This window comes from Geospiza fortis, unplaced genomic scaffold (genome assembly GCF_000277835.1).
Source record: "Geospiza fortis unplaced genomic scaffold, GeoFor_1.0 scaffold265, whole genome shotgun sequence".
NCBI classification, from domain to species: domain Eukaryota; kingdom Metazoa; phylum Chordata; class Aves; order Passeriformes; family Thraupidae; genus Geospiza; species Geospiza fortis.
In genome coordinates, this window is record NW_005054393.1 from 1,432,382 (window position 1) to 1,444,924 (window position 12,543).

General features: G+C 38.8%; 1 protein-coding gene across 1 annotated transcript in view; it reads right to left on the bottom strand.

Annotated features, from left to right (window-relative positions):
- The window catches only part of INHBA (inhibin subunit beta A), a 13,038-nt gene extending 10,991 nt beyond the window's left edge, over positions 1-2,047 (bottom strand). The window contains exon 1 of the mRNA XM_031060867.1: positions 1,255-2,047. Coding sequence (XP_030916727.1) covers positions 1,255-2,047 — 793 coding nt within the window. The remainder of the gene's footprint in view (positions 1-1,254) is intronic.
- Positions 2,048-12,543: the final 10,496 nt, after the last annotated feature.

Genomic DNA, 12,543 nt, shown 5'->3' on the forward strand with positions numbered 1-12,543 from the left:
TTGTGCATGGCTTCCCTGCAATCAGAACATCTGAGTCAACAGGTTTTCAGGACTGGAAACTCTGAATGTTGTCTTAATTGTTTATACTGCTGCAGCAAACTTTTAAACAAAAATGCTTGGAGTTCCTTTGCATACTTTGCCTACCATATGCTGTACCAAACAAAACAATGACATTCTTTTAAAACCATCTTGGCAACAGGAAAAATGCTTTGGCTAGACAGCATCATAAAAAGTTGCTGTTAGTTAGATGATAGACTTATTGCAAGTAACTGCTATTGATGTATGCATTAGCATACCCACATACACTAACAGATTTATGCGCAGATACACATACGTTGAATTAAAATGGGTTCTGGTCCTATTCATGTAGGAACAAGACAGCAAAGTACAACTTTAGAGCTGTTTCCTATGGGCAATTTATCTGAGACTTAAGACTTTACTTGCTAAATACATATATTCTGAGCTCTTACTGCCTAAGAGTTAGGGGAAAAAGAACTGTGAAAGAGTTCAAAATACACCCTACCAAGGTTGCATTTTTGGCAGGAGTGTTTTAGGAGCAGAATCTTTTTTCCAGTATGCAGAAGTCTGCATTACAAATTGGATCAGCTACAGCAACTTGTCCAGTTCTATTGAAGTCATCTGACAGTCCCTGCAACTCTTTATTGCCAAAGATGCTGTGTTAAATTAAAAAACAAAAAAAGACAAAAAAAAAGAGGGCAGAAACCCACAAAAAAGCCATCTCACTTCTAAAACTTTAAGCTGCTTCATCTGATTTTGTAACTTCCACTATAATTTTTACATGAAAGGGCTGTTTCTGAAGTAGTTTGCAGTTCACTTTCTGTCTTCATAAACTCCCCAAAAGGCTACAGCCTTTTTTCTTTTACCATCAACTCTGCAATCCAGCCCTTTACTGCAAGTGCTCTGTATTTACAGGCAGAGTTTGGAGGACCCTGCTGCAGCCTGACTTTATGTTCAAGATTGGTTAGAGAGCTTCCTCCCTGTGTTACTGACTGTGCTTAGCAAGTGTAATCTGTAGCCAAGACTAAGTCAGAAAAATCAAATTCCTTCAGAGTCCTACCCCCCCCCCCATCCCATTCCTCCTTCTCCCTTCCCTCCAGTCTCATCCTACAACCTTGTAGAAAACATTATTGCTGAGGAGAAGAAAATAAGTTAATTGCAGTTTTGGCAGAAAAGATATTTTTCAGTTTGGGGACAAAGGATATTTTACAGTTTGTTTTTTTTTCAAGCACTCACCTGATTCTGCAAAAGTGATGATTTCTGAGGTTTGCTCCACAACTTCATTCATTTCGGCTCTTCTTCCAACATCATCCTCTATTTCCACATAACCATCCTCTCCCACCTTTCCCACGTGGAGTTTTTTGATGGCATTTAAAAGTGCTGCCTTGGGCACTGGCTGGGTGATATTAGGTCTGTCCCTCAAGTGCAACATGTTCAGTATGTGCTTCTTTACTGCTTCCACCATCTCAGGCTGTGAGCTGGGCACATCCTTTGAGAGCGTGGCAAGGGCACATGATGGACAGTCAGTGACTGAACTGTGCCCCTCGGATCCTGGGGTTGGGGAACTCCTCACTATAATCCAGCAAAGCACCAACAGAAATCCTCTCTTCCAAAGCAAAGGCATCCTGGCAGCAAAAGTTGTTGTGATTCCCTTTTTAAAAGGCCCTGCTTTTCCTCCCCCTTCACGAACAGTTTTTTTGGGGGCTGGTTTAGTTTGTTTGTTTGTTTGTTTGTTTTTCCTTCTCTTCAGCAAATTCTCTGGAACAAGAACCAAAAGTTTTCTGTGAAGTTTTGTTTGCAGGTTCCCTCTCTGAATGCAATAAGTGCTGTAGATGTTTGTGGCTGTCAGGGAGAAGAGTTCTGACTCTGTCTCAGAGTAGGAGAGAGACACAGAGAGAGGGAGAGAGAGAGAGAGGACGGATTGGCCTAAAGTGAGTGAGTGAATGAGAGAGGGAGGGAGTTTTGTCTGTGAGTAAAGGCTATGATTAGGAAGGGGGAGGAACAGGCAGGCTGGCTTCCTTATGCTCATTGCTCCCCTAACACACACCTCTCTTCAAATATCACTACTCGTGGTTCCTTCCCTCCGCCCTTTCTAAAAGATCTTCTCATTCCTGTAAATTTACTCTCTTTTTTTCTCTTTTTTTCCTTTTTTTTTCCTCTCTGTTTGACCCCTCCCCCCCCCCAGCTGTCATTCCTCCCCTTTTATTTTCCCTTCTTTTTGTTTTGTTTTGTTTGTTTTATTCCTTCAACAGTATCACCGGCTTAACTAAACAGAGGAAACATGAATGAATGAAAAGAGTGAAATCTTTAACGAGCACCTTGCTCTTGGTCATGCCTGGTATTGTTAGGGATAGCAGGAGATGTTAAATAGCTTGTGAATGAGATGGGAATGAGGGCAGGGGCTCTGAATATTTTGAACAGAACATCATTCTGCCTGGAGTAGAAGCAAAAAAATATTTTCTGCTCACTTCTAAATGCTGGGGGTTATCAACACTGGCAAAAGGTCTGACAGGCACAAAATAGCACTGTTGTTTGGAGGGCTCTATAATACATGATACACTGCTCAGCTGCAATATGCAGTCAGGCACTGAAAGCCTAAGCAGGAATTGGTGCATATATGTGACAGGACATGGTAGTGCCATATAATAGCCCTACTTCTATGCTAGTCTGTGCCTGGAAGTTCTTGGGTAGATATATTTAGGTCTGGGGTTAATCAAGCAATGCCTGAAAAATGCTTTGAATGTGAAGTGTTACATGTCATCTGGCCAAATCATACTTGCTTCTGACTCAGGCAGAGCCCTCATCGATGCCAATAATAATTCTGTCTGAGTGAAGGCTGAGTAAGATCTTCTACATTTGGCCCATTGTTATTAGAAGGCACTTATTACTTCATTCATTTAAATCACAGAGAGCAATCATAATATTAGAATAGGACATTGGAAATTAAAAGAAATCTAAAGCACAAGAAGTTTCAACCAGTGTTGGTAGCCCCTTGTCAGTTTATGCCAGGGAGGGCTTTTCTGTGCAATGAGAAGGCATTCCCTGGGCCATTGCCATGGCTTCAGGCTGCCTTTACATTCTGTATCTACTCCATTCTGTTCCTTATCCAGCAAAGTTGAAGTTTGCAAACTCGCTTACATTTGATTATGGAAAAATGACAGCTATAACTGTATAAATGTTGAGATTCTTCCCTTTCAGGCTTTATCTTGTACCGATTTTCTGAGAGCAGCTTCTTTTTTATTGTTTACCCTCTTTCTTTTCATTCCTTTCATTCTCTTTCTACCACACCTTTTTCTTCTCAGATGGGCTTACCTCCTACCCAGCAAATATTCCACTTGCAGTATATTACTGTCAACCATTGCATTTCACAGTGGAAAGGAGCATTGAAAGGTCTGTAATTTCCATGAGATGACTACAGGCACATGGGTTAAGAGACAGGCAAGGAATTAAAGGTAGAGTAAATGAAACATACAGAAGTAATTGAACAATCAGCCAAAGTCTTACAAATGTTATATATTGCTAGTCCTTTTCAATTAAGGTCTTTTATAAGTCTTTTACTGTTATAAGGCATCCACAGTACCCCCTCATCTGTGTTTTACTGACCTCAGTTGCTATACTGTTATATACTGTTACACTTACAGGTCTGTCAGCATTATAAACCCTGCAGCCATTCTTATAAACACATCTTTGTAACACAAACCTCACTATAACACATCAAATTTTCTTGGATCTTGTGAACAGCCCAAAGTCTGTTGTAATTATACGAAGTCTGAAAGTCAGCTTGAAATAGAACTAAAAGTTTAATTGGATGAAAAAATAATTTCAGATGAAAATATGCATTCATGATTAGATGTACTAACAGATGACATAATTAAAGGAGTTATATATAGTTCTAATATAGCACCTATCCTAACAGTGTCTGATGAAAAGTAAGGGAGCGGCATAAATCAAAATAAAATGCAGATAAGTATGTCTGGCTTCTTGCTGTGGGGTATATGTTGCTTGCCATATACTACAGGTACAGTTATCGCATATAATCTCTATTACATACAGGTATAGCATATTTTACTTGCATGCCATGATGATGACAGATTTAATGTTAAAGCATAACTTTCTAAAAACCACCCTTTTCTAAAAGAGAGCTTCCAATACCGCTGATACATGGTTTATTTGTACTTACATGTATATACATATATGTACAAAAATGCATACAGAAATGTGTTTGAATACATACAGAAATGGTGGCTCAGACTCTTTCTACAAATTACCTGAGCTGCAAAGTTCAATGCATTCATTCAATGTAACCCTAACAGTATGCAACAGCATGCACAGGAATTAAAAGTTTCAGTTTGAAAGGAAAAAAGCTGATTGAAAGTTTTACCTCTCTAGTCCTGACTCTCAGAAGGAGACTGCTGTATTGTGCTTTAAGAACTGCTGAAGTTCCTCTTTGTGGTACTTATAATGCGAAGCTTTATACTGTACTTCTCGTGTGTACACATCACATATAACGTCTGTCAAAAGTGGGCCGGATCACTGTGCTGGATTGGTTAATCCTGTTACATCAGCAATTGACTGTTTTTCCTGTATGAGACATACTTCTTGTAATTAATTATCTAATGGAAACTCCTAATTCTCTAGCATGACAAAATATCGTGGATCAACTTGTGGTGATTTCTGTATCCATTTAAAGACTAGAACTTAAAATCAGACAAAGCAAATATTATGAGTCAGGAAGATACACTCCAACTTGTTGTATTGCATAGCTAGATATAGATATTATTAGATGTAGATAACACTGTTCTAGTTCAAATACAGTATTTGCCAGATATTTAATTACTACTTTGCAAATTGTTTTCCTCTTCTTACATACTTAAGGATATACCAGATAATCTTTCTGCAAATTTGGATTTTTTTCAAATTCAGGAAAATGCATTTGAGTAAGCATCCTTTGGCTTTGGATGATTTTTTTTTTTAAATTCAATCTCTGAATAAATGTGTCCTTCTGTTTAAATTAGGGATCCCTGTAAAGCTCTTTAAAAAATGAATCATATTGCTCCTGTCCAATTCTCCTGGCTCCTTGACGTGCAGATTGCATCACACTATTAAAAACTGTTTAGACATCTAAAAATAAATTACAATGAATGACAGTTCACATTTTTTGCAAGTGTGATATTAACACTTGTGGAATAAAATAAAAGGCAATTTTCATTTCAATTTACATTAATGAAAATCAGAAATAACTATGCCAATTAGGCAGTACAGAAGTAATACACAGAAGGTCAAAAGTAAATCCAAAATCCATCTCCTTTCTTAAACACATATAATAACTGGCTTTATGTGGTACCATTTATGACAAATGGCATGATCATGCAGTCTTTACTCATTCATAACACCCACTGATTACCAGAAAATCCCCATCCCTCAGATTTTTTTTTTTTGGCCTGAATCGTTCTTATAATTATATTTTTATGTCCTGTTGGTAATGTAACTTTAATCTATCTTGGAATATGGCTGATCTGGATCAAAGAAAGATTTCAAGTTTTCAATTTACAGTGATATCAGGGAGTCCTTATAGGAGTCTTGAGCCCAACTGGTGTGTGTGCTGTATTCACACAACAGCTTTGGTTGAATGAGAAAAAAATCAGAAGTTAATGGGAAACATATGATCAGATAGGTTGCTTTGTTTCCCATTTTTAATACGCATATAATAAGTGAAATAGGTTGCAGTAGCTTTTCTGCAATCTGAGTTTGGTGGTTCCAGTTGTTACAAAGAATAGCGCTTCTTTTTTCTTTTTTTTTTCTTTTTTTCTTTTTTTCTTTTTCGGTATCCCTCCCCCCCCTTTCTTTTTCTTCAGGGACAGTGAGACACTTCCTTCAAGAAACAGATCATGAGCATGTATATACCCAGTTAGTCGCAGGACTCTATTTTTTGTGAGGATCCTATACCCAAGTTTTGCCAAATGACTTTTCCACCTTGCAATCCTGTTTTTCTGAGGGCTAGGCTGCGTTTGGTTTTAACTGACATCCTAAAACTCTTTGAAATTTGTTGTGTACTGGTAGCGCAGTGCCTGTTGCAATTTGGCAGCAGACATATTCTCAGCAAGAGACCTTGCACTGCATTGGTTTTACGGAGAACAGCAGATTTGCCCCGGGAGTAAGGGAGCTATGTTCTCCTCGGAGTCAGAGCGGAGCGGTGCCGGCTGTGGCCGTCATTCCCTCCTGGGGCAGCGCCCAGCCGGGCCCGAGCTTCTCCCGCTGCTGCAGCGGCGGGGCAGAGGATTCCCGGGGAGAAAGTGTGTGGTCCGTCACAAAACGAGAAGGCTACCGAGTGAAGCACAGCGAGCATGTATGTGATTTATAGCGCAGGATAAGTTCTGAAAGGAGTTTAGGAGAAGTGAAAAGCATTATTCATTTCAGAGCATGCTCCTTATTGCCTCGGGGAGTTTGTGTATAGCTTTACCAAAGGCCTAATGAAAGCTTTACTCGGTGACTAATTTTTTTTCACACCTATTTCTGTCTGTATAAATATTTTTCTCCTGATCTAACTCTTCAGACCAGCTGCCATTAAGCACTGCCAAGCCATATTAATGAGCTGCCTCTATTTTTACCCCTTCCTGCCAGAAAGGGCAATTGCTCTTGGGAAAGACTGTAGCTGGGTTTGGTTTTTTTCTTTTTTCTGATTTTTTTTTTCCTGTCAGCTTCAGAGTCCAGATAATCATTGTTCAGTTGAGATTTCTAATTTAAATTCTGGTATCACCAACTGAGACCACATAAAACATTGGAGTGATACTGAGCCTATCTTGCTGGATCACAGACATATTTTAGTTCTCTGCTGGATCAGAAATAACTAAAGGAATGGGACTGAGAAAGAGAGGTTAGTACTCCAGCAACCTGTCTCTCTTTTTTTTTATTCTTTTCGTAATTGTGGATTTTAGCTTACAAACCATTTTAAAAAATGGCCCAAAGCCACTTCATTATTCACCCACTGGATATTGTGTGATTTACTGACTACTTTGGAATCCTGAATTGCATACAACAGTATCTGTCCATCTCCATCCCTGCTTTGAAGAGCAGCCACTAGAAAACACACTGGCACAGATTTCCATGCAAATCAGCTGGAATTTCACACTGTTGTACCTTATTTTCCTATAATAATAAGAAAATATATGACAGAAACTGACAGTTAGAACTTTTATGTTTCTACTTTTATGTAAGTGCACCAATTAAGGCTGGTCTTGCTGTTGCTACTAACTCAAATGCTTATGTGCTGTTTAGAGGGGTCAGTGATTTCAATAATAATTAGTGAGCTGGTCAAAAAATAAAGTTCATCTGAGGATAAGAACTCGGCTTAGAGGGTAGGGTAAATAATAGCTTTCTTGCCTTTCTTTTTGATATTGATGGATGACACTTTTTACAGGGGTCAGGATAAGTATAAATTCTGTTTTACAAGAACCTTATATAAAGTCAATCTGACAAACAGAAGCAAGTAGGTTAATTTTCTTTCTAAACTATACCTATGTCTTCTGACATGTCACCCATTGATATTTTTTCTTGCCAGCTCATGGAACAGGGAGCTTTAACAAAGATATTTCATGTCCATGTTATTTTAGCATATGTGTTGCCTACTTAAACTTAAAAATAAAAGTCAAGGCATATGAATACATAAGCCAGGTGATACAGAAGATAAGTGTGATGCAATATGGCACAAGTATACGTTATAATCAGAGCTTGTTCAAAACTTTTCCTTTTGGGAAAAACCTGTTTACAAAGAGAATTTTCTTGAATTTATAGAGAGAGAATGGACTTAAATGGTAACTGGAGAGAGTAGTCCACTGAACTAAAGTTGTTCATGCAGCTTGACAGGAGACTTTTCAGTACATTACTGCAAAAGTAATCTTTTTTCTTGAGAAACAGTTCTGTAATGTGTAAAATATCTTGAGTAATGCTGGCTTCAAAGATATTTTGAGATTACAATTAGAGTCACATCAATTATTTAAACCCCAAGGGGAAGGACCACCAGGTGACAGATACCATTTGGCTCCAAGTAGGGTGATAACAATTGTAGGTGAATTAAAGCTATTATTGAAAGTCCACTAAAGATAATTTGCATGCTGTTGAAAACTTTGACTGATGCTCAAAGCATACATCAAAATAATTTCTTATGTAATTGCACTTCAGTCAGTGGAATTTCATCATATCTTTGCACCAACTTCAGAATAAGGGGAAGTGGTCTTATTTCTTGACAAGCCCTGAATTGTCTGTTCTGTGTTCCTTTTACTATAGTTAATCAAATCACAGCACACACAACTGTTTAACTTACAGACTCCTGTTAGTTTTTAGTATCAACTCTTGCTGTCACTGTAGTGCTGACTCTGGGAGCAGAATTCAGTTGAATCAAGCTTTGACTGTGAGGATAAGTATAAACCATTGATGGATGGAAAAAGACATGAAAAGTTGTACCTTAGATAAAAGCTTTTCAGATGATTATTCACTGATTTGCTTCCCAAAGTAACATTGCCTAAGGATTTTAGAAAGACTTACGACTGTGTTTGCAAGAGGAATGTTTACTGAAGAGAGATCTAGATGGGGGACCCAGGAAATCTGGACACTGTGGCTCTACCATCAACTGCTGAGGACAAATACCTCATGTCCCCATCAGTAAAGTTGAAGACATCAGTTTCTCTTCTGAGATCTGTGGGTCAAAAATGGCAAACAAGCCCTTGCTGCTGTTTTGATTTTCATGGTCGCCAGTTTTCGTGTGAGTTATTTAAAATAATTTTTGGACTCCTTTCCAAGATAGACACAGGTTAAATCTGAGGGATGGGTTAGGCTTCAATTATTATTTTCAGGGAAACAAAAAATTACTGAGACCATTTCACATGTGGGGAAGTGAGGGGAGTAAAATGAACAGTCATCATTTATTGATATAATGAAGCTGCTCCCCTTCTCCATGCACATACCCTTGCCCCAACATTGTTTTAACAAGCACTGATTACCCTGAGATTCCAGGTTCTAATGTGAACCTACCTATGTTTTGAGAATTTATCAGATTTTTCCTCAAATCTGGGGTTCTATCACTTGAGATTTAACTTGGTAGCATGAAGTTGAACTTTTGGAATGGATATGATATCCTCAAATCTGGATTTAATTTCCATTCTCTTAAATTTTCCAATTTGACTTCACATTTTATGGTTAAAATTTTATACTTGTAGTTCAGTGCAGGTGGGACATGTTACATGTAGACACTTAAATACCTACTTGCCTGGTGTCTGCTTACAGACTAAAAGTTCACGAGCAGCTAGGCTTAAGCCTCTTTATCACTAAAGACAAAATAGTACCTGCCAAGCTCACGGGTCTTGGAGAAGTGCTTTTAAAATGAGCTCTATAATACCCAGTAACAGTTGGGGGAACAGAGGGTTGATAGGCAGCAGTGATGGCCAGTTGCCTAGAATATCAGTTCCTCTTCAATAACTTTTGTATGCCAACTATGAACTTATAAACAGTTATTTTCTTTATTCATTGTCTGCTTATTGGTGTCATGCCCTCATGATGACTCCTCTAAAAGGGGTGACATAAGGTAGCTCAGAATAAAGTTTTTGTGTGCAAACAGGGCTCAACTGTGCGTCTATGCACACATTTTTAATTGCTCCTTTGAAGCTGCCCATTCAGGGACAGTAACCAAGCATCTAGGAAGTATAAAAACAACAAAGAAGTGTTCAGATGTTTCTCATAAAGCTGATTCTTTTTTGAGAGGGTTAGTTCTGGTTCTTTTTTTGCCCCTTAAACTGAATTTATCTCACGTGCTCAGAGTCAAATTGACAGCTTTGAACAATAACTTAATCTGCTTGCTCACAGGAGAGAACAGCAGGGACAGCCACAGGACAATTTTCTTCAATCCTGTTCTTGGGTACACAGAGACTTGCTCATGCCCTTGGTTCAACAAGTTCTGGAGACATTCAGCAGAACTGCCTGCTGTAGTGTCTTGCTTTGAGTGGGAGATGAGTTGAAAGAAGTGAATTCTTTCATACAAATCAGCAAATAGCCAATGTAGAAGTGACGTTCTGGTAGGTACTCATGAGGGGTATCTGGAGAGGTGAGTCTTGGCTGTTCATTTGGAGATCTCCACACTTAAAAATGCAGTGACAGTGGCAGCTTAAAAAAGCCAACAAAAATTGGATGTTGTTAGGAATAGTATAAGAGCAAGACAGAAGGCACCATGTTGCCTCTGTATATATGGTGCATCCACAAAGTGGACGTTGTCTGCAGTTCTGGTCTCTGCATTTCAAGCAGGACATAGGAAAGTTAGAGACACTAAAACTATTAAGGTTTTGGAGCATCTGCCTAATCAAAAAATGGAAAGGCAGCTTGGACAAGGGAAGGCTGAAAGAACATGTGGTTGGGGATTAGAAAACTGTGAAGATGGTCGGTAAGGTGAATTCTGAACAGTTATCTGCCAAATCCTGCAGTATTAGGGAGAATATGTTGAAACTAGTAGAAGATTTAAAACAGATACAGAGCTTACACAATGGAGACTGAGCTTCTGGGATTTGTTGCCACAGGAGGCTGTGGAGGCAGACAGTATCAGTATCAGAAGACTCAAGAAGGTCCATTAAAAACTACCAGAGGGACTAGGCAGGGACATATCCTTTAACATCCTTAATACAACAATTGTAGATGCAGGGGATCTTGAAGGGATAGGCTTGAGGAGAGCAGCCAGGCTCACATTCTCTCTCCAAACAGCATCTATTTTTGCCAATGCTGGAATGAGAAAAAGGAGTTAGATGAACCACCAGGGGGACTACTCAGGAAGTGTCCTTATGTGGTAGTGAGGCACTTCTGTCTATGCTGTGGAAAGAACAAGAAAGTTCCTGAAGGTGATTCAGAGCAAAGTGTAACTGCTCCTGCCCTGAGTCACCTTCAGAAAAGCCCATCTCTTGCCACCAATTTCAAAGGAAATCTACCATGGACAAAAGGAAGTCTTGTGAATAACCATGTTTAATCACAACTGACACAGGTTGGGTTTGAACTGCTGCTCTAGAACAGAGAAAAGTGTCATATATAAGAACTTAATCCGAACACCTTACAGTCATTTTGGTGAGTGCTTTTAAGAGCAAAAACACTGTATCAGACTTTTGCTTCACTTTGATCACAGGCAATTGGAAACATTTCCTCAGCCAGCGATGTTGAAGTATCACGTCAAGGTCTGGTTAAGATGAAAAGTTAAGAAAACATCTTCTGTATACATTAGACTGCTCTCTCATAGTCTCAAAGCTGAATCACTGGGAAAGACTGCCTCTGCTGTCTAGTTGAAAAGCTGGTCTGAATTGCCCAGGTATGGCCGGATGTCCTAACATTTATGGGAAGTCTGCTGCATGTCAGCATCTGGAAAGAGAAACAGGCTGTTAGACTGGAATAGCAGGACGATATCTGACTCAGAAAGAGAGGTGAAAGTCAGGAGGTGATTCTTTTATGTAAAAGCCACCCCAGTAGATTCATTTGAGCTCTCCAGCTCACAGATATGAAATAACTGCTTAAGGGACAGTTATGTATTTCAACACGTGATCTCTATATACAATAAGCTATTCGGACATGCAAATATAGACATATTTGGACATAAATTACCAAAGTTACAGATGGAAGACATTTTTAGGCATGTGCTGAAAATCTGGTCATCCTAGAAGAAAAAGTTAGTTGTTTCCAAACGTATTCTGAGATTCAGTAATAGGCTAGCATGCAGTATCAACTACACAGAATCTAAACTTGTCTTTTAAATGTGTCCTAACTGAAAAGTGAAGCTAAGTATAAGGGATAAAAATTACTGATCTCTGAAAGCATGCATACTTGGTGTGTATATATATATATATATTTAAGAAATCAGCTGATTAATCAATAAGTCCTTTGAAAAAGGTATGTCACGTTTTTAACTTTGAAGATATGGGGTGGGAGTTTGCTGTTCAGTGCTACCAAAGAAATCTGCAGTCAGGATGAAAATGGGAACCTACAGTGGTTCTTAAACTTTTCTTCCTACTTGATAAAATATGCTGCTACCTCCTCATTAAATGTAGAACACCAAGATGCACAAAACCTCAGACAGAAAATGTTTAGAATACTGTTAACTGGTCTGTGGTTGACCATTTCAGTATCTGTACTACTTCTCAGCTCGTCTTCTCCATGAGTTTTCAGATACTACAACTGGGACCATTATTTACTGATTCAGTTTAGAAAATTCTCTTTGTTTCCCTCTCTTTGTGCAAATGAGAAGTACAACATTATTATTATTTGGACAAGAAAATTATTAGCTTTCACTCTCTATCTTTTGGTTTATAATGTTCAGAAAAGACATTTGAATTGTCCTAGCTTGGGGAACATTTTGGTAATGTAATGTCCAGCCTCTGCGGCATCCCCCTTGGAACTGTTGTCTTAGTGCCTGTAGGACACAGAAGTTGAAAGCAATGTCGTACGCCCCTTATATTACCAGTGCATAAGCTGTACACCTCACACAAAAAAGTTAGTTTGAGGGAAAGA